The sequence below is a fragment of the Anolis sagrei genome, chromosome 1 (genome assembly GCF_037176765.1).
Source record: "Anolis sagrei isolate rAnoSag1 chromosome 1, rAnoSag1.mat, whole genome shotgun sequence".
Taxonomy (NCBI): Eukaryota; Metazoa; Chordata; class Lepidosauria; order Squamata; family Dactyloidae; genus Anolis; species Anolis sagrei.
Window position 1 is genome coordinate 140,483,243 of NC_090021.1, and position 23,111 is coordinate 140,506,353.

The window sequence follows — 23,111 nt, forward strand, 5'->3', positions numbered from 1 at the left end:
CTTGAATTTAGTTTTTAAGCCACTGGAGTGTGTAGAGGTTTAATACTACCCTCCATTTCTGTAGTGTTTTGTGTGCCTTCAAGTAATTTCCAGTGCATGATGATCCTAGATCAGTGTTTCCCAACAATTTTTTAACTAGGGACCACTCTCCAATATTAGTATTAAAAAGGTTACGAATCAGTTTTTGGTCAGTTTTAGATTCAGTTTGGTTATTTGGGGTGCTGATACAAAAAATGCATTGGACAGACCACAAACCACCTTGAGTAGCCTGCTGGCTGAGAAGGGCGGTATACAAATGTAGTAAATTTATATAAATAAAAATGTAATATTCGTTTGTGGGATTAACAGAACTCAAAGACCCCTGGATGAATTGACACCAAATTTAGACACAGGACACCTAACAACTAATGTATGCCCTTTACCCAAAATAATAATAATAATTTTGTCATTTGGGAGTTGTAATTGCTGGGATTTATAGTTCACCTACAATCAAAGAGCATTCTGAATCCCACCAACAATGGAATTGAACCAAACTTGGCACACCGTTCTCCCATGACCAACAGAAAATACTGGAAGGGTTTGGTGGGCAGTGTCCTTTGGTTTTGGAGTTGTAGTTCACCTACATCCAGAGATCACTGTGGACTCAAACAATGATGGATCTGGACCAAACTCTACACAAATACTCAATATGTCCAAATGTGAACACTGGTGGAGTGTTGGGAAAATAGAATCTTGACATTTGGGAGTTGTAGTTGCTGGGATTTATAGTTCACCTACAATCACAGAGCATTCAGAACCCCACCAACGATAGAAATGGGCCAAACCTCCCACACAGAACCCCCATGTGGGCTACAGCAACACGTGGTAGGGGACGGCTAGTAAATAATAAATAAATAAGCTCTAGCTTCTGATACAGAAGATATGCCACCCAGTAGTCACTATCTCTCCCCCCGCCCCCAGAAAACCATATTTAATAATCTAGAGCTGATGTGGTCTATCCAATGCAGTTTTCTGAATCAGCACCCCAAATAACCCAAAGAACAGGTCTAAAAACGAAGACACCAAGGCCTTGCTGCTTCCAGGGACCACATGGAATGGCTCTGCTCAAGAGGAAGAGAAGCAGCAGGCAGGAGGCTTGTTGTCGCGCCTTTCATGGGTAGTCAGTCTCTCCCCTCCCGACATGCCCGTTGCCTCAGCACTATAAGAGGGTTTCGTGAGACCAGTTGCACTCATTGCAACGGTGTAGTAAAGCTCAGGCCACGGATCATATTTTAGTTCTTGGGGACCGCTGGGGTCCATGGACCACAGTTTGGGAACCACGGTCCTAAAGTGAACCTGTTATAGGTTTGTCCTCTGCAAGATTTGTTTGCCTCTGAGGCTGACTTGCCCAAGATTACCCAATGGGTGTTTGTGGCTGAGCAGTTATTTGAAACCTGGTCTCCAGAGTCACGCAACACTCAAACCACTGCATCAAACTAGCTTTCCAAATTGGCTTCTTTTGAATAAAAAGAAACTTTTTCAGGCACTGTGGCTTTTAAATATGCATTTGCATTTTAATATACATTTGCAAATAAAGAACACCACTTAGAAAACGGGAATTCCAAACATGGAACAATCAGGGCCAGCTAGCACCTCCCAACAAAGAATTTCCCCAGGCAGGAATCAGCCAGGCCTTGAAGCTGCAAGGCTTTGCAATTCTAATCAAGGTGATTAAATGCAACATTCATACAGACAGGAGTTCTTTCTCCCACCCTGGGCTTCCATAGATATATAAACTTTCCTTGCTTAATGTATTGTCGAAGGCTTCCATGGCTGGAATCACTGAGTTGCTGTAGGATTTTAGACCTCACAATCTCTGAGGATGCCTGCCATAGAGGCAGGTGAAACGTTAGGAGAGAATGCTTCTAGAACATGGCCACATAGCCCAAAAAAACCTACAACTCCCTTGCTTAGTTTCCAATATACCTCACAACCTCTGAAGTTGCCTGCCATTGATGTGGGTGAAATGTCAGAAGAGAATGCTTCTGGAACATGGCCATAGAACCTGGAAAATTCACAGAACCTATTTGCATCTTAGCTTTTAATTTTGATTTTAATGTATTATGCTTTTATCAGACTGTTACAGTGTGACAATGTGTGCAGACCTGCAGAAAATTACTCCTTTGTATATTCAAAAACGAGCAACACAAGTAGAAGAAATGCAGATCTTAAACTTTACTCTTGTGCAGCAGAGTTCATGGAAAAAACAGCCATTTCAACACAAACTTTCCAATAATAATACAGTGACATTTCCTCTGGAGTATCAAACTCACATATGGTCCTTGCATTTAATTTATGCAAAATTTTCCATCAGAAAATATATCTTCTCTCAGTCTTAATTTCTTGATCATGGAGACAAGCATGGAATACAAACTTACTAGCATCAAATAGGCTGCAAGCCAGGAGCTTACATTGAGTAAACTCAGGAGCAAACATTCAGTAAGCCCAAAATCATACAACAAGCACTCCTCTTGGGGAGTGGCCCAAAACTTGTTGACTTTAATTACCCCAATTACTCAGTCTGTGAATTGTAGTTAACCAGGGTGAGTCTTTTTCTCTTAACACACACACACACACAGTTGTGATCCCACAGGAACTTAGCTATGTACCTTAAGAGACTCTAACCCACTCTCCTTATGCTGGTCTATGACTGTAATAAAGAAAGATTTGACGTGTTTGGTCCTCAGTTTCACCCAGCCCAGAAGCATTTGGAAAAGACATAAAGGTTCCCTAGAGTCTAAATGAAAACTATAGTACCAAGAGTACTACACATACGAAATGCATGGTATACCCATTGTAATGTGATTTAGAAAGGTTTACTCGCCCAGCTTGTAGTTCTTCTTTTCTGTCAGACTTTAGAAATTGATATGAATATATGGAAGATAATGGGACTGTTTGCACTCTACTGTGTCCCTTCTTCAGATCATACTGGCCATTCTGGTGGTCTGGCTGCTGTGTTACATTCTGACGGTCACAGATGTGTTTCCGCGTGATGCAAATGCCTATGGATTCAAAGCCAGGACAGATGCTCGAGGTGAAATCATATCTATTGCACCATGGTTCCGTTTTCCCTACCCATGTAAGTATTTGGTATTCTCTAGTTCTAATCCTGTTTTACTTTCACCATAATCCTGTGTATTACATAAAGCTATAGTAGCTCACCCAAGGTCTTGCACTGAGCTTCAGGATACAGTTAGGAGAATGAGTCAGCCTATCCAAAAATATTTTTATGACAATTCTCACCATGGGTTATTGGTCACTGTTTTTTAATGAGCTTAATTATTGTTTTATATGCTATTACATTTATCTTGTATTGTATTGTGTGTTTATTTTATGTGTTGTTTTAGGCACATTGTGCTGTATGTAAGCCGCCCTGAGACACTTCAGGGAGATAGAGGTGGGGAATAAAAATAAAGTTATTATTGTTGTTGTTATTATTATTATTATTATTGACAAGATTAGTACACAGCAAACATGATCACTATGCTAGCTTTTGTATTTTATCACATGTTGGACACTTCCGAAGTATGTAGGACTGTGTGATGTATCAGTGAATAATGCATGCAGATCTTAGGGTGGCCTTTTGCAGCTGATAGGTGGTAATTTTGTCAGTGCCAGTTGTGTTTAAGTGCAGTCCAAGGTCTTTAGGAACTGCACCCAGTATGTCAATCACCACTAGAACCACCTTCACTGGCTTGTGCCAGAGTCTTTGCAGTTCGATCTTTAAATTCTAATATCATGTAAGCTTTTCCAGTTGCTTCTCTTCAATCCTGTTATTGCCTGGGATTGCAACAAAGATGATGATGATTATTATTAACATTATATATATATATATATATATATATATATATATATCTCACACCAACTGTCTTTCTTGTCCACTATTGGCCGTACTCAGAACATTTGGGATAAGAGCAACACGGAAGAGCAGGAAAGAAGGTTTTGTTGAGTAAATCATTTGCTGGTTTTCATTGGTTTTCTCACCTCAAGGTCTGAGTCTCACGCTTCTGGATAGACGCTTGGGAAAGTTACTTTTTGTACAATAACTCCCATGATCTGTTACCTGGTGTAGTCACTGAGGAGTTTGAGAGCTGTACTACAAAAATAAATAACAACTAGGTTGCTGTGTGTTTTCTGGGCTGTATGGCCATGTTCCAGAAGCATTCTCTCCTGATGTTTCACCCATATCTATGGCAGGCATCCTCAGAGGCATCCTCACAACCTCTGAGGAAGCCTGCCATAAATGTAGGTGAAATGTCAGGAGAGAATGCTTCTGCAACATGGCCATAGAGCCCGGAAAACATACAACAACCCAGTGATTCCAGCCTTAAAGCCTTCGACAACACAACTCCACAACTGTTCTGTTCCAATCTACATTTATTTTAAGGACATGAATAAATGTAAAGAGGATGAGCCTGTTGTCCTTATCTGGTTTTAGGGAATGTGAGGCTCTTCAGAAGTAACTGAACTACAACTCCCATCAACCCAAGGCAAAAGCGCAGTATCTTATGAGTTTACAGTTCAAGAAAACCTGGAGTGGTGCATCATATCCCCAATCTTTCTGTTCTCTCCTAACATTAATTTCATCAGTCTGGCCTCATTCAGTTAACTATAGACATCTCCAAGGTCATGTGGCCAGCAGGACTGCATAGAGCGCTGTTACCTTCCCACCAGAACAGTACCTATTGATCTACTACATTTGCATGATTTCAAACTGCTAGGTTGGCAGAAGCTGTGGCTAACAGCGGGAGCTCATGCCGCTCCCTGGATTTGAACCTGTGATCTTTTGATCAGCAAGTTCAGCAGCTCAGTGACTTAACCCACTGCATTACCGGGAGCTCCTTGGAGGGCTATAAATGTATCAAATAATGAATATATAAAGAATAATGTTTTTACATTCAAACACTGAAAGCGTGCTGTGTGTGCCATTGGTTGAAAATGAATTGAGATCCAAGGGGGCCTGTATGTCTCAACTAACCCTGGTTGTCCTCTTATCCTTGTAGGCCAATGGGGAATCCCCACAGTAACAGCAGCTGCCGTGCTGGGAATGTTCAGTGCCACCTTGTCTGGGATCATTGAATCCATCGGGGACTACTATTCATGCGCCAGGCTTGCAGGGGCTCCTCCGCCCCCTGTCCATGCCATCAATAGGTAAGCTTTGGATATCATCTGCATGGCTCCAGCAGACAACATGAGAGGATGCGAGCAAGTTCATTATGCGGGGTGACTGGCACATTTTGTGATGCCAAAAATATTCTCGCAGACTGTGTGTATGTGGGAGGGAACTTTTTTCACTGGGAGGGCATGGGGAGGATTTATTGGGAAGAGACATGGAAAACGTTGTGCCATAGTTAGAGTTCATTCTTTCTCTCTCTCTTTTTAGAAAATGGCATTCATAACTTTTTGGAAAAAAACACCTTATGGCGATCGTAACTTTTAGAAAAGCATGACCTTTCAGAGAAGTGGCAAAAAGCCTTTAGAGTAGAATCTTCTCTTGTGGTATACAACCAGATATAATTATGCTAGGCAATGGTTTCAGCTGTTAGACTGAATAACCTGTTATCTCTGATCTGTTAGGAAAACTGAGATTTGCCAGTGCATAAAAAACAGCAGTGAATCAGAAGTATTTATCAGAGCCATATATATATATATACACACACACACACACACACACACACACACATACACACACACACACACACACACACACACACATACACACACACACACACACACTTTCCCATAAAACAACTTGTTTTATATCATGCACTCAAGAGACAAAAATGAAGTAGACTTTGATTGTTTTATATCATGCACTCAAGAGACAAAAATGAAGTAGACTTTGATTTTAAAAAATATGTAGTTTACTCACAACCTTCATGTGTTCAGCATACACAGGTACTAAACTTATCAGTCTAGTTTCAGATATGTTTGAGATGGTTCTTTGTGCCAGCTGGCCAGGACATCTCTCTTATGACAAAAAAAATTATCAACAGGTCACATAGTCAAAAGGATTGAGAAAGAAAGAGCTTGTGGTTTGTAGCCACTTTTATAACTTCTCAGTAACTATAGAGTAAAGGAAGCTGCATGCCAGAACATACAAGGGTTGAATGAAAAGTAATGCTTCCATCTTCATAACTCCTCAACAGATGACAGTACTAGTATGCAGCAGGTACTGGCTTGTTCAATAGACTCTTCTCTACAGTTCTATTTGGCAGAAAGCCTTCTCACTGAACAGTTGTGTTGTTAAAGTGCGAAGTATGGAACCCTGCGCAGATGGTCAGTCAATGTGACTTAAGCAATGTGCAGTCATTGAATTCTTGACAGCAGAAGGTGTCACCCCAAAGGAGATTCATTAGAGAATGCAAGCTGTTTATGGTGATTGTGTTGATGTGAGTACTGAGCGTCGTTGGGCGAGCAAGTTTAAAGATGTTGAGGTGGGAACATCTGACTTGCATGACAAACAAAGAGTCTGACGTCCTGTGACAGCAACCACAGAGTTTCACATGCAAAAGGTTTGCTTCAGATTGATTCAGGACGATCATCGTATCACTCAGAGAGAAATTTCAAGCATAATCAGCATTCCACAAGAATATGTGGGTCACATTATTGCTTTGCTTGGCTATCGGAAGATCTGTGCACAATGGGTACCCAGGATGCTGAGGCCTGAAATGAAAGCACACAGACTTGAAACTTCAGAGACTGGATCTCACCACCGTACAGCATCCTCCATACAGTCCAGATTTAGTACCGTCTGATTTCCATCTGTTCCCGATAATGAAAGAAGATCTGCGGGGACATCATTATGCTTCTGATGAAGACATTGAGAGAGCTGCGAGACGTTGTTTGCGGAAACAGAGTGTCGACTTCTTCCGTGACGGCTTCAGAAACCTTGTTCGTCGTAGGCAAAAATGTATCCAATTGTCTGGTGATTATTTGGAGAAGTGAATAGTGGTAGTTGTGCCGTCGCGCCTGGGGCTATAACTCTTAGTGAAAGAGGCATGGATGTGACATCTTTTCCCCAGGGGATTGCTTCTTGCCCTCCTTTAGGAATACTGGAACTCCCAAGGACCAAAAGACTGTAGATAACTCAAAATAAAGAGTTATCCCTTTAAGGCAATAAGCTGGAAGTTTCAAAGCGGTAAAGGAAAACATACATTACAGTCTCTGGTGGTCTTGGGTCCAAGGAGTTTTGCAGCTGAGAAGCTTCTCCAGGTCCCACTTTCTCAATGGCTTTGAATATCGGAATAATCACAACCCCAATTCCAATGGCCTATATTTTGAAGGCACAAAACCTTCCTCTGGTGCCAAAGAACTGGTTTGAAGGTGCTTGAGATTTCTAAACGTCGTCTAGGTTGATCTGAACATGAAGCATAAGTCTCAAGGGTAAGAATCTCAGAATTGGTGCTGAGAGGTAACTTAATCAAGGGCTTCAGAGCCAAATCTCTCTCTCACGTCCATCTGATAGAAAATTTGATGGTGGAATTGAAAAGGAAACACTGTCCTGCTCTCTAGGAAGAGGTGGGGTCAAACAATTGAGCAGGAGGAGCAATTTAACTGGTGCAGACAACATTGATTAACAGCTATAAATAACCAATCAATCCAATTATACATTTACAGGGTAAAAAGGCAAAATTAGGCATGATACAACAGTTCAAATCCTGCAACTTACAGTTCTACATATAGGTGGCACCACTCGCGCCCTCACAGTAGTTAAAGAGCTCATTCTAAGGATCATTTCTGCATTTGATTTATTAAAACATTCCCATCCAAACCCAAGTAACAAAGGTGGAGGCATTATTTTTCATTCAACCCTCGTATATACAAACAGTAAGCAACAGGATCATAGATAAACATTATAGAGAAGGCTCAAAGAAGGTTGTCATTTCCAACACTTTTATCCCCTCCTTTTCTCTTAGGGGCATTTTTACCGAGGGGATCTCTTGTATTATTGCCGGATTACTGGGCACTGGCAATGGCTCTACTTCCTCAAGCCCTAACATTGGAGTCTTGGGCATCACCAAGGTATCACCCTGCAATGTTTGATGACAGATTCTTCTGTTTCGAGGAGCTTATTCAGGGCTGGCCCAAGACATTTATCTGCTAGAGGTGGAGCAGACAATGGTTCCCTGACAAGTCCACATACCCAAGCACTTGAGGCAGCAAATCCCACAACCCCCCCCCCCCCCCACAATCCCTAGTAATAATTGATTTATTGACCTTTAATGACACCTACAAGTGAAAGTAGATGTGCCGCCTTGCATGTTGGTGGGATCTGCCTTTTTCTTGCTTGGACTCTTAACTAGTCAAGAGTTTATGGGACTGCCCTGCTTTTCTCCTGTGCTAAATGATCAGTGCAAAATCAGAGCTTTGAATGCTGGGGGAACTAAAAGTTGATATCCCAGAATATCAAGGCAGAAAATCCCACATTATCTGAGTGTGGACTCAGGGTCCTACCAGACAGGTCCTATATCCCAGGATCTGATCCCAGGTTTTCTGCTTTAAACTGGATTATATGAGTCCGTATTGTTAGATATTCTGGGATAAACAGAAAACCACGGTGGTCCATGCTCTTGTTACATCCTGAATAGACTACTGCAATGCACTCTACGTGGGGCTGCCTCTGAAGACTGCCCGGAAGCTTCAATTAGTCCAACGGTCGGCAGCCAGGTTACTCACTGGAGTGGTGTACAGGGAGCACACAATTCCTCTGTTACGCCAGCTCCACTGGCTGCCGATCAGCTTCCGAGCACAATTCAAAGTGCTGGTTTTAACCTTTAAAGCCCTAAACGGTCCTGGCCCAGACTACCTGTCTGAACGTATCTCCTGTTACGAACCATCATGAAATTTAAAATCATCTGGAGAGGCCCTGCTCTCGCTCCCATCGCCATCAGAAATGCAACTGGTGGGGACGAGGGACAGGGCCTTCTCTGCAGTGGCCCCCTGTCTGTGGAACTCCCTCCCCAGGGACATCGGATTGGCCACCTCCCTCCTGTCTTTCGGAAAGAAACTTAAGACCTGGCTATGGGACCAAACATTCGACCAGTAATAAGAGCAAGTAAAAGAAGTTTTAAGACTGTGAATTGACCCGGACTGGACCTTGGACTCTGGATTTTGGATTTTGATTTTAACAGGAGTGTTTTTAATCAGTTGTTTAATTACTGTTTTAAATATTTCAATGTATTGCTGATTGTTGATTGTTTTTATGATGTTTGGCATCCTATGATGCTTTTGTGAGGCTGCCCTGAGTCCCCCCTCGGGGATGAGAAGGGCGGGGTAGAAATATAGGAAATAAATAGATAAAAACCTGGGATCAGATCCTGGGATATAGAGCCTGTCTGGAAAGGCCCTCAGATATTCAACGCAGATATTATGGGATTTTCTGTCTTGATATTCTGGAATATAGGGCTGTGTGGACGGGCTCTAGATTGCTGAGAGTATAATCAAGCCCAGGCAATCAGCACTGTTAAATTTGCATTGGACTCATTGGGAGAGATTTAGATGTATACTGAACCCATCCATGAATATATTGAAATGAATGAAACGTAGAAACCTAGGATGCATTAATGTCAGCAGTGTAGTTTCACTCTGGTGAACTTTATAGGAACTCTGAGACCCCTTCTAAACAGCCATTTAAAATCCAGATTATTTGCTTTGAACTGGATTATATGATGGTGTAGACTCATATAATCCAGTTTAAAGCAGATAATCTGGATTACTTGTTTTGATAATTTGGATTATATGGTAGTGTAGAAGGGACCTCAGATTTGCTGAATCTCATCTCCAAAATAGGTTTTGATACCTGGCTTCACTCAGAAGCCAAAATGCATGCAGTGCTTCATTGATTTGGAATCACCTACATCCATAGATTTACATCTCGCTGGGCTATGCCTGCAATAGTCAGTTGTGCAATTGAGGATCACTGTCAACTTTTGAAAATATCTGTTCAATCAGGCTGCAGACCTGTATGCATTTACCTGGAGTAAGCCCACCAAATATAGCGGATCTTTCTTCTATGTAGAAAGTGATGGGATTTCACTTTAAAGAATCCACTTTGCCTGTGAGAAGAATGTCAATATTTACGTATCATAATTACAGTTCAGAATCCTACTTACAGTCTAAAATGGCCTATCTGTAATACACAGTTATGGGAAATATAATGTCCTTGTTGCAAATGGCAATCTGTTTCTGGGTATAATTCAAAGTGTTGGTGATGGACCTCTAAAATCTTATATTGTTTGGGTCCAGACTATGTGGAAGACGGTATCTCCCTATATGAATTTGCCTGAGTTAAGATTCTTAAGGAGTTTTCTTGGCCCCCCAACTGTAACAGCACTATTTAGTGAAAACACAGGGAATAGCCTTATTGGTGGCTGTTGCCAGGATGTGGAACCAGTTTGGGTCCCATCTTGAAGAAAAGAGGGAAATAAGGTGACTAGCGAACTAACAAAATAATAGGAAAAGCAAAAAAAAACTCTTCTTTCCTGATGGGTCATAGTCTAGTCATAGTACAACAGTCAATACACAGATACATGAGAAACAAATAGCAGTTGGTTTCTATAGAGCAGAAGGACAATACTGTGAAAAGCATCAGATGAGTAACTGGCTATTACTTGTGTGGCTGGCTTCCCCATGCAGGTGGGCAGCAGGAAAGTGGTGCAGTATGGTGCCGGGATCATGCTTATCTTGGGAACCATTGGCAAGTTTACAGCTCTGTTTGCTTCTCTCCCTGACCCGATTCTTGGAGGGATGTTCTGCACATTGTTTGGTAAGTTATCAAGTATGACATTGGCACACCAGTCAAAACAAACTTGGGCTGAGATGCTATTTGACGTAGCCCAAGTGTCAAGCTCCATTGGGGGTGAGAAGGGCGGGATAGAAATGGTCTAAATAAATACATAAATAATAAATTGGCATTCTTACATGAAGGCCAGGGATGACGCTTTCCCAGCACAGCCATGGACTATCAATGGCTGCAGCAAGGCAAAAAAAAAAAAAAAAAAAGGTTGCAGAAGGAAATTTTGAATATCTCCTTGTGCAATGCCCATAAAAGTACTTGCAAAAACCCAACCTTGGATTGATTAGTGTGAGTGCAAAGTGACAGCTCACATCCTGTTCCTCATCTCTTCTCCAAGGTTGGAGTTCAAGGCTAAATGAGACTATTAACTATATGAAAAGCATTGTTGTTGCTGTTATTGTGTGCCTTCAAGTTGTTTCTCACCTATGGCGACCCTAAGGGGACATTATCACAGGGTTTTCTTGGCAGGATTAGTTCAGAAGAGGTTTGCAGCTGAGAGACTGTGACTTGCCCAAGTGTCTTTCAAATGCAACAACAACAACAACAACAACAACAACAATAATAGTCAAGGTGGTCCCAGTGGTGATCGGCACACTGGGTGCAGTGCCTCAATGGGCACTGACCAAATTACCATCTGCCAGCTGAAAAGGCCACCCTACTTGGATCTGCACACATTATTTGCCAATATGTCACACAGTCCTAGACACTTGGGAGGTGTCCAACGTGTGATCCAATACAACAACCAGCATAGTGATCTTGTTTGCTGTGTACTAATCTTGTTGTGTTTCAAATAATAAATGTTTAAAGTAATCCATACTTCTTCCTAGTCTGCTAACCAGCAGTTTTTCAACTAACCTCATAGAAGAATTTCTTAGGTTGCATAAGTAATAGTATGTTGCTGTTATGATTATGCTTCTTTCAAAATATTCATATAGTGAAAAGTGGAACATTTATTCAATTTTTTTTAAAACCACCATTATTTAAAATCCATTCAATTGCAGGGAGTGTTAAAAGGATACATGCAAGGAAATGTAAATACTACTACCCATTTTACATGTTACATAGAAGGTTTTAATGTTTAGTCACAGTCAGGACATTTACGATAATATCGGAGATCTTGGTGAGGAGGAGTATTTGTACTGCCTATTACTACTGGGAAAATATTCAAATGTAACTATTCAAATGTATTTTTAAAACAGAAGAAGTTTATCTCTGATAAAACTAGATGAAGTATAGTGTGAGAAGACAGCTAGAGGAGGAATGTCAGGCAGCTCAATTGGCTGCCTGAAAATCCCCCTTCTTTTAGATAGAGGAGGAATAGCAAGCAGCTCAAATGGGAAAAATAAAGTTAAATCAGGCATATGAAAAGAAGAGATGGAGACTAAACCTGATCAAACTTGAACAACTTTGATTCAGTAGAATCTGAATCAAAGTTTTTGTACTATTTCAAAACCAGACTGGAATCCTGTTTAGGGAGTTATGTATATCAGAGCACTGTAGTTACAGTGCTATGCAGTCAGTTCTGTCCTGATCCCTCCATTTTCCACTTTCTGAGCAGCCACCACTATGATCGGCGGAGCTCTGTTTTCCTGCTGACCAGGAAGCAGCTGACCAACAGTCTAGCCTTTTCCATGAGCATCTTGCAGTGCATCAGGCAGGAAGAGTAAAGATAAAGGTTTCCCTTCAACATTAAGTCTAGTCATGTCCAACTCTGGGAGGTGGTGCTCATCTCCATTTCTAGGCCAAAGAGCCGGCGTTGTCCATAGACACCTCCAAGATCATGTGGCCAGCATGACTGTATGGGGTGCTGTTACCTTTCCACAGAAATGGTACCTATTGATCTACTCAGATTTGCATGTTTTCGAACTGCTAGTTTGGAAGAAGCTGGGCCTAACAGCATGAGCTCACCCCACTCCCCGGATTCAAACAGCAACCTTTCGGTCAGCAAGTTCAGCAGCTCAGCAGTTTAACCTGCTGCACCACTAGGGGTTCTGCCACAGGGCAGAAAAGAGTACTCTATTCCAATTCCTTCCTGCACCAAAGATTCCTTGCATAAGGAGGGTGAGACCATCAGTTAGTAGTTTCTTGAGTGATTGGGAAATAGACACCCATTGAACGAAGTAGCTGCTGCCCAATGAGTGGGCACTGGGGGATTTCCGTGGTCAATCTGTGTTCTCTACATTATGGTATATGCTCATAGATCACAAAAGCACTCTGTTTTACACATTTATGGTAGTCCATCAGAGTTCTGGCCACAGTGGTTTCCATATAAAGCATTAAGTTAATGTTTTATTTTAAATAGGATCTTAAAGAAGGCTCACTGTTAATTCCTAAGAATAGTTCCAAAGTTCAAACTTGTTTGGTCTCCAATTTAGAAGCCGTGCTTCTAAACTTTGCTCCTGAGACTAGGCTTCTGCTGTTTACTTTGTGAGACAGAGAATTAATAACTGTGCACAAATTGCCTGCCTTCCCTCCCTCTCTCCCCGCTTCCTTCCGTATTTATTTATTTGCAGTATTTATATTCCACCCTTCTCACCCCGCAGGGGACTCAGGGCGGATTACAATGTACATGTACATGGCAAACATTCAATGCTATAGACATACAACATATATAGATAGACACAGAGGCAATTTAACATTCCAACTTTTCATGAGGGTATTCTGGCCACTAGGGGAGCTGTTGCTTCACTGTCCATTTGTGACACTGACGAAGTACTTCCTTGTTCTTTGCAGGCTTGCTGGAGATTTTTATGGCATTGTAAATTAGTTAAATTACCCTTCTCGCATAGGCGGTACCTAAATTTCCTACTTGACAGATGCAATTGTCTTTCGGGCTGCAAAGGTTGAGAGCAAGCTACACAAATTGGTCGGACACTCACTCCGACCAGGGCTGGCTTCGAACTCATGACCTTTCAGTCAGTAGTGATCTTAATGCAGCTAACTCCCAGCCAGCTGCGCCACACTTCCTTCCTTCCTCCCTCCCTCCCTCCCTCCCTCCTGAAGCATCTTTAGGAAGAGGAAATCGAGAGGTAAGAGGTGATGTGATTGCTTAACGCTTTCCTCACTCCAAATGTATCCTTCCCAACAACTTCCTTGCCTTCAATGAGGATTGCAATATTTTGTTTATCTACATGGTCATGTACAAAAAGATTTAGTCCCATTTATTCCCCTGATGCATTCCTACTTTAAATACCCTCCTTCCAAAAGGCATTGGCTTTTTCTTTGAACATGCGTAATGTGCAATTTTCTCTGTTGCCATAGCTTTACAATATTACGTATTAGAGCTATAACTCCATCAGCAGATGTGCACAGGGTTGAATTCAAACAAAGCACTTTCCTTCCGTAGGGACAAGTACTACAGGCAAAGTAACAAAGACACAGAGCCTTTTATTTTGAACTTTCTAGAAATCATCCCTGCTTTCAAATGAACCCCTGATTTTTATCTCAGAATATTTTTAGTCACGAGCCACTGTAACATAGGAGTTTGAGCGATGGACTCTGGAGACTCACATACCTATTCGACCATGAAGGTTCACTGGGGGACTTGTGCAAGTCACACACAGCCTCTCAAAACCATGAGATAAGGTCACCATAAGTTGGAAATAACTTTGAAGGCACACAATAACCACAAAATTCAAGTTGGACTCTTGTTGGTGAACTCTGTGAATGGTTATACCTTTTCCAGGGTCATGTAGCAGTCCAAAGGAACCTGTTAGATCTGAGCAACCAAGTTCTCAAATATCTTAGTTCAGTGGTTACTAACCTTTGGTCCTCCAGGTGTTTTGGACTTCAGTTCCCACAATTCCTAACTGCTGGTAAGCTGGCTGGGATTTCTGGGAGTTGACAAACAACTGGAGGACCAAAGGTTGGGAACCACTGCCTTAGGGCCCTTCCATACAGCCCTATAAAGAATATCAAGGCAGAAAATCCCACAATATCTGCTTTGAACTGGGTTATCTGAGTCCACATTGCCACATATTCCAGTTCAAAGCAGAAAATGTGGGATTTTATTCAGCTGTCTGGAAGGGGCCTTTGTTCCATCCTGAGAAGCACTCACAGACTTTTCCTTCTTGCCAGATTAACCAAAAACAATGTTGTTACACTGACATAGTGCACCATAAGGAGACCACTCTTGGTGTACTGGGATGTCACTCACAACCATCTTAGTTTTCTGCTTGCCATTGCTCCGAGATGTCCAATATGCATGTATTTTTTAAAAACTCACGTGCTCCTTTTCATTCTTCTTTGTTTTCTAGGTATGATCACAGCAGTGGGGCTCTCCAACTTACAGTTTGTTGACATGAACTCCTCCCGCAACCTGTTTGTCCTGGGCTTTGCGATGTTTTTTGGACTCACCCTTCCAAACTACTTAGATTCACATCCAGATGCTATTGACACAGGTATTAAAACAAAAAACCAACACGGCCTTTGCTTGATTACAGAGATATGAGATCTTTAGAGGATTATCCATGGTTGTGGATGGTACTAAAAACTCCCTTGGCTGTCCTTTCTTTTTGAGTACAGTTTCAGTAGTCATCAAGCTTGCTGACTGTATATTTGCATGACATGAAATTGGAAGGAACAACTAATCCTATAAAAGACAGAACCAATATTCACTGGATGGAATTCAAGAAGCTGAAATTCCTCTTCCATTTCCCCATTCCTCAAAAGCAAAGGCACGAGTTAAGGCTAAGGGGTAAAACTGGTTTACAACAAAAGGTCTTAGTATTTTGGTTGGCTACAAACTGAGCAGCAGCCAAGTAGTGTGATACAATTGCTAAAAATGCATTAAAAAAGTGTGATGTAAGGTAAGAAGCACTGTACAGAAAATTCCAGTACTGTCTAAACCTAAACTCAGTTTACTTATCAATAGCTAAATTGATACGTAAGTCAACATTTGCACTGATTGAACAATTAATTCAGTATGTTTGCTGTAATTGGGGTTAACAATTGATTTAGGTCCAGACTCCTGCTTTCTTTGTCAGTGTGCTCTCTGTTACTCCATGAGGCAGAGCTAGAACCTCATGAGCAGATGTAGTAGGGGAGCAGATTTCAGTGGAAAATTAAGAACCACTATTTGACCACAGAACAACTTGCCTTAGGAACTGGCAGCCCCTTTTTTGATGGAAAGGTGGAAGCAAATAATGGATAGTAGTAATAGAAATAGATCTTGCTCTGAGTTCAGGGTGACTTACTTTGCTCTCCTGAGTCTGACACATAGATTACTATATATGTGAGCAGGATTTCGAGTCGCAAGGAAAGCTGGTAGCAGACTGGTATCAGGCATGGCTTTCTCCTCTCCCTGAGATTGTTCGTGTGGGAAGTGTGGTTAGAAAATAGGACTCCTGGCTTCATGGAGGAAGTAAAATTAGTTTAGGGAGTGATATTACTTGCAAAAATACAATTACATTCACTCACCAAATAGGTTTGTTCTTAAATTAAATTTGTATGTAAGTCAAAAGAGCCCCCGGTGGCGTAGTGGGTTAAACTGCTGAGCTGCTAAACTTGATTGAAAGGTTGTCAGTTCAAATCTGGGGAGCGAGGTGAGCTCCTGCTGTTAACCCCAGCTTCTGCCAACCTAGCAGTTTGAAAACATGCAAATGTGACTAGATCAATAGGAGCTGCTTTGATGGGAAGGTAATGGCGTTCCATGCAGCCATGCTGGCCATATGACCTAGGAAACATCTATGGACCATGCCTGCTCTTCGGCTTAGAAATGGAAATGAGCACCACGCCCCAGAGTCGGACACGACTAGACTTGATGTCAGAGGAAAACCTTTACCTTTTTTAAAAAAAACAAAAAATGTATTTTTTAAAAGTGTAACTCCAGACACACACAAAACATAAAACATACGGAAGAATTAACACCTCTGTGGTGTTCATGTTTTGCTGTCTGTGCATCTGTTCAGAAGATTTCACCTCGCGTTCTGTCCCTGTGATCATTGGATTTTTAAAAATTCAGCTTGTTGTGGAAACAAGGTTTAGTGAGAAAGCTGCAGTGGAAACACCTTTTCCCCAAGATAACTCTTTTTCATGAGTTAATTTTCCCATCGCAGAGGTAGATTTCTCTCACTTTCTGTTGTCTCACCCCATTCTTAACTATGGGTCATTTTTAAGTCAGATGCTTGCAACTCGGGGACTGCCTGTAATGGACTGGAACAAATCAAACCCAAACAGTTTTTTTTTTAAAAAAAAATAAAACATAACAATTGCATTTTCATATATTCATACCTTAATCGTGAGCTAATTTTATGTTTGCATATTCTTAATTACTTATAGGAATTGGTGAAGTGGACCAAATATTAAAAGTGCTGTTAACCACAGAAATGTTTGTTGGAGGAGGCATAGCATTCATATTGGACAATACTGTCCCAGGTACAGTTTTTTCATTACCTCACTCTGTTCTGAAGCTGTTTACATTTTGTGGCTTGAGTACCTGGACAAATAAGAATCTGAAGTGGGTCTGAGACATGCTTTATGGGGGTTTCCATATGGAAACTGCAGGCAAATTACTTAATTGTCAAACTAACGCCAGCACTAATTGCTGGAAGTGGGGTGTGTGTAGGCATTTGTACTTGGCTTCAGTGCTGCTGCCAAATCTATGTTGTCTAAAAATATGATATTAGATAAATACTATGGCAGTACACAGGTGTCCCTCCTGTTTACCCAGGCATCACAAGGAAGCAGATTTCTTCAGAAAGTTGAAATCTATACAAGGAAAATATTATTTAGCCAGCCAGAAGGGCGCAAACATTGCATGGAAACTTTTAAAACCTCTTTCTTCATCAGAAAATATTTTTTAAAATTCTAGGAGGGGCAAAGGCATAGTGACAGTGTCAGAGATGTGTGTTGTCTCTATGTAACCATCAAGAGCAGTGTTTCTCAACTTTCCTAATGCCGCGACCCCTTAATATAGCTCCTCATATTGAGCTGACTCCCCACCATAAAATTATTTTTGTTGCTACTTCATAACTGTAATTTTGCTATGTTATGAATGAATCATAATGTAAATATCTGATATGCAGGATATAGTTTCATTCACTGGACCAAATTTGGCACAAATGCTTGATATGCCCAAATTTGAATACTGGTGAGGTTGGGATGGGGGGGAGGGATTGATTTTGTCATTTGGGAGTTGTAGTGTGGGATGTATAGTTCACCTACAATCAAAGAGCATTTTGAACCCCAACAACGATGGAATTGAACCAAACTTGGCACACAGAACTCCCTTGACCAACAGAAAATACTTGAGTTTCGGAGTTGTAGTTTTGGAGTTCTATTGCTGTTGTTGTTTTTGCTGATGTATTGTGGGCTCGGCCTCATGTAAGCTGCACTGAGTCCCTTGGGGAGATGGTAGCAGGGTACAAATAAAGTATTATTATTATTACTATTATTACTATTATTATTATTATTATTATTATAGTTCGTCTACATCCAGAGAGTACTGTGGACTCAAACAATTATAGATCTGGACCAAACTTGGCTCAATATGCCCAATATGCCCAAATGTGAATACTCAGTATGCCCAAATGTGAACAGTGGTGGAGTTTGGGGGAAATAGACCTTGACATTTGGAAGTTGTAGTTGCTGGGATTTATAGTTCACCTGTATCAAAGAGCATTCTGAACCTTACCAATGATAGAATTGGGCCAAACTTCCCACACCCCCATGCCTTGAATGGACTCACTGGCGTGAGCCTCCCTCCAGCTTCACATGCTCTCCCTTGCCTGCACATGCACACCATGTTGCCACGCACGCCTGCTCTTCCCTCCCCACTTGGAGTCTCAAAACAGCCCTCCCCTTGGCTGGCCAATCACAATGGAGGAAGGCTTTTGGTGGGAGGATTCACCATCTGTTTCCAAAAAGGAAGAGAAGGACAGGCAGAGAGATCTTCTCTGTCAAAAGGGTTCCTAAGACCATCAGAAATATGTGTTTTCTGATGGTCTTTGGCAACTACTCTGAAACCCCCTCACAACCCCCCCCCCGGGGTCCCAACACCCAGGTTGAGAAATGCTGATCAAGAGGGTCCTCAGCTCTAATAGAATAGTTTTATTGCTGTGCTTTCATTGCTTTTTTGATTCCAAGAAACCCCAGTCATTGGGAATATAAGAGGTTTGGTGTCTGTTTGGGTAGTCTACAGTTCCCTTTCCCCAAGACATCTGAATAAAGATACTTGCACAGTAAGGTTATCTGAGTCAGTATGGCAGCTCCAGCATTTTCAGCTTTTGCCAAGAGTTACACTAATCCTTTCCAAGATATTTACGCTTGGCATTCAACAATGTGCAGAGGGACTTAAAATACTTACAGTGCAATCTTTTTGTCTTGCCAGGCTGGTGGTTACAAGCAAATATTTGCCACTCTTTCTCTGGTTTGTTTAATTTTATAGTATGAACCCTTCAAACTCAATATTCATGGTTTCACTTATCCACGCTCTAAGAAAAAAAACACTTACCTCCTGAAATTGTTTGTGGGGCTTTCTAAGCCCTCCAGTGTTATTCTAGCCTTTGTCCCAGACTCATTTACGTTTACTAATCTGTACTTCCTCTTAGGGACTGAAAAAGAGCGTGGACTTCTACAGTGGAAGGCTGGGGCACACGCAAACAGCGACACATCTGCCAAACTGAAGAGCTATGACTTTCCTTTTGGGATGAATGTGATTAGAAGGACCTCGTGGTTGAAATATGTGCCAGTGTGCCCAGGTTTTATGGGGTTTAACTTCAAGGCAAGGAGGGATTCTGATATATCCGAACCGAGACCCACTGTGACTACAATCCCAGCTGTATGCACAAAGGTTTGAAGGTTTGAAGAGAATCCCACGGAGCATCATGGAAAAAGACTGGAGAGATGTGACTATTTGCAGCAGACTGTGTGAGGCTCCAGTGCATTTAAGTCACATCCAAGCAGAGCTGCAGAGTTTAAGTCACATCCAAGCAAGTAAAGACGGTCCAGTGATTGAATTCTTGTTCATATTTTTTTCTCCATTAGTAGAGACATTTTTACCCAAGCCTACTTAAAATTGCACCAATGTGAGGACATCCACGTTTACAGGCAATTTTCCCGTTTTGGATGTAGCAAGAGGTTAATATTTGAAGTCCATCAGTAAAAATTATGCAGTCAAGTTGAATACACTCTGATTTTACACCCTGTACTTTGTGCATAACTCACACTTTGGTAATTAAAACACTATTAGAAATGTGTAGCAGATGGAAGATATACTTCTGATGCACATCTAAGCTTTTATTTGCAAATATAAGGAGTGGGGCTGTTCACAAAAGTTTCCTCGGGGCACCAACTTATAATGCTGATACATCTGTATGTGAAGCACTGTCGACACTCAAGAATGGGTGGCAAACCCTTGCAGTTAACAATTGAAAGCTAATAAAAACACGTCCCTAGCCAGTAGTGCTCTGAACGCATTTTCCTTCATGCCCCAAGATTTTAGCCTTTTTCAGAGCAAACTGTTTGTTCCTTGGTAACACTTTTATCGTGCTAGCTAAGGAATTTGGATTAATTTGGTTAATATAGATCAATCTAATGGATGCTACTAGATGTTAGGTAAAGGTTTTCCCCTGACATTAAATCCAGTCGTGTCTGACTGGGGTGTGGTACTCAACTCCATTTCTAAGTCGAAGAGCCGACATTGTCCGTAGACACCTCCAAGGTCATATGGCCATGCATGGAGTGCTGTTACCTTTCTGCCGGAGGATTGATCTACTCATATTTGCATATTTTTGAACTGCTAGATTGGCAGAAGCTGGGGCTGACAGCGGAAGCTCATGCTGCTCTCTGCATTCGAACCTGTGACCTTTCGGTCAACAAGCTCAGCAGCTCAGCACTTTAACCCACTGCGCTACCGGGGGCTAGATGTTACATCAGTATTAAAAGTAGTTTGTTCTTCAGAGACTTATCTGCGCTCTATGGAAATAAAATGAAGCATGAGGCTGGAATTCAAATATCTTTTTAGCACAGTGTCAATATGTGCATGTGGTGATATGCTGTGCTACTACTATGCAGAATACTAGTATTGCAGGTCAATAGGGTGCTGATGTGCAATGTGCAACCACATTGCAAAGACTGTTGTATGTGCAACTCTGCTTCTGCCACTGTCATCAGAATACTTTCACCCCAAATCTGTGTGTTATTAACAGGATGCCAGCCTGAAACTAATATGAGTATCCCAACTTGTGGAATCAATTGTGGAATCAAGGAAATGTTGAGAAATGTATGTTGTACAATTCTATTTTGAGCCCTATGAAAGGATCAGGTTTTGTGAAACCAGCTCCTCTTATTTACTATTGTCAATTTTGAATGCTGACATTTTCTCAGATGTTTACAAAGTCACATGAGTGGTGCTGATTAAATAGGAGAGGACGGTCCAAAGTTGCATGTCTACTGATGAGAACACAGGGCTTCAGAAATAATCCTGTATCTAATTACACAAGCATGTTTCAGTGATTTGTATTGTTTCTTTTTGTTTGAGTGCAACTGAGTATAAAGGGTGTAGCCACTTTCAGAAAATAAGTCCGAGAATTTCACAGTATCGACATGTGATGTATCAAAACAATGGTCAAGATCCTGAAGCAAACACTTAATAACCCCGCTGTCACAGCTCTGTGCCATTTTTCAACCTGACCTCTGAAATCCACCTTAAAATCCAGATGGCTGCATTGTGGAATGGCGTTCTGCAGTGTTCGTGAGCTCAAGACTGAAGGGTCACATGTCCAGCCCTCTCCTACTAGCCACCAATTGTTAATCAAAGAGAAGCTGAGTTTGTGGCAAAATCTCTTTGCACACCACCATTGCTGACAGGACATGCCATCCTTCAATGTCCCATTCAGCTGTGCTACAGAACTCCATCTCCTAGTATGACTGGTTGGATTTTACATTATGGGGAATTATGATTATGGCAACAATGTCATGACCATAGATGTGAACAGGAAACACAAGGTTGGAAGTCCAACTTGCAACACTGCAACTAACAAGGTATCTTCTTATATACCTAAAGTCAAAATATGTATGTTCTGTATGCAGGTTGGTTGGTTGGTCCATTTGTACCACAAAGGTTCCTACAGGCTTGATGTTTCTGGATCAAATTTGGCACACAAGCCTTTTATTATCCAACTTAAAATAATGGAGGGGTTTGAATTAACTATCCCTTTTTGGCCCAGAGCAGAGGGAAAGAAGCAGATTATCTGGCTCTTACTAGGTGAAGCGGTCCTGATGTCACCGGAAAAGAAAGGGAATGAAGTGGTTTGGATGCTAGGTGAGATGTTTGAAGGGAAGGGGAGGGAGGGAGGGAGGGAGGGAGGAGAAGGTGCATGAAGGAAACTGGAAGACCCACAAAGACAACCTGCCCAAAGAGAGGCGGCAGACTGCCATGGAGACCTTCTGAGGCAGGCCTTCCTAGAGCTGGAGAAGGGAGAATGCAGGTGAGCATTGGCCCCACCGACACCCAGGCATACCTGGGCATATGCCCTAGACCAGGGGTCCTCAAACTAAGGCCCGGGGGCTGGATACGGCCCTCCAAGGTCATTTACCTGGCCCTCGCTCAGGGTCAACCTAAGTCTGAAACGACTTGAAAACACACAAGAACAACAACAACCCTATCTCATCAGCCAAAAGCAGGCCCACCCTTCCCATTGAAATACTAATACGTTTATATCTGGTAAAATTGTTCTTCATTTTAATTATTGTATTGTTTTAAAGTGTTATTGCACTACAAATAAGATATGTGCAGCGTGCACAGGATTTGATTCATGTTTTTTTCAAATTATAATCCGGCCCTCCAACAGTTTGAGGGACTGTGACCTGGCCCTCTGTTTAAAAAGTTTGTGGACCCCTGCCCTAGACCAAGTAGGGGTAAAACCAGGCCTGGGGGCTGGATGTGGCCCCTTGGGCACTTTTCTCAGGCCCTCCTCCCTCTTACCATCCTATCCTTCTCTCATTCCTTCCTCCTTCCCTCTATTTCTCCTTCCCTTCCACTGTCGTCCTTCCTTCCACTTTCCTTCCTCCTTCACTCTCTCCTTCCTTCCCACCTTTTCATTCTTCCTTTCCTCTCTCCCTCTTTCTCCTTCCTTTCTTCCCTTTTGTTTTTCCTTCTCTCCCCTTCCGTCTTTCTCCCTTCCTCCATTCCCTTCCACCCTTTTGTCCTCCTTTCTCTCTTTCCTCCCTCCCTTCCATCCATCCCTTTTGTCTTTCTTTCCTTCTCTCTTTACTTCCTCCCTACCTACCTCTCCCCTTTCTCCTTCCATCCTCTTCCCTACCACACTTTCAT

The 23,111-nt window shown here is 41.9% G+C and overlaps 1 protein-coding gene across 3 annotated transcripts in view; it reads left to right on the plus strand.

Annotated features, from left to right (window-relative positions):
• SLC23A1 (solute carrier family 23 member 1) overlaps positions 1–20,032 on the plus strand; it is a 46,947-nt gene extending 26,915 nt beyond the window's left edge. For all 3 annotated transcript variants that reach the window (XM_060786444.2, XM_060786435.2, XM_060786427.2), the window contains exons 9-15: positions 2,962–3,118; positions 5,043–5,190; positions 7,959–8,064; positions 10,678–10,807; positions 15,094–15,237; positions 17,117–17,212; positions 19,387–20,032. In XM_060786444.2, coding sequence (XP_060642427.2) covers positions 2,962–3,118; positions 5,043–5,190; positions 7,959–8,064; positions 10,678–10,807; positions 15,094–15,237; positions 17,117–17,212; positions 19,387–19,634 — 1,029 coding nt within the window. In that variant the 3' untranslated portion in view covers positions 19,635–20,032. The remainder of the gene's footprint in view (positions 1–2,961; positions 3,119–5,042; positions 5,191–7,958; positions 8,065–10,677; positions 10,808–15,093; positions 15,238–17,116; positions 17,213–19,386) is intronic.
• Positions 20,033–23,111: the final 3,079 nt, after the last annotated feature.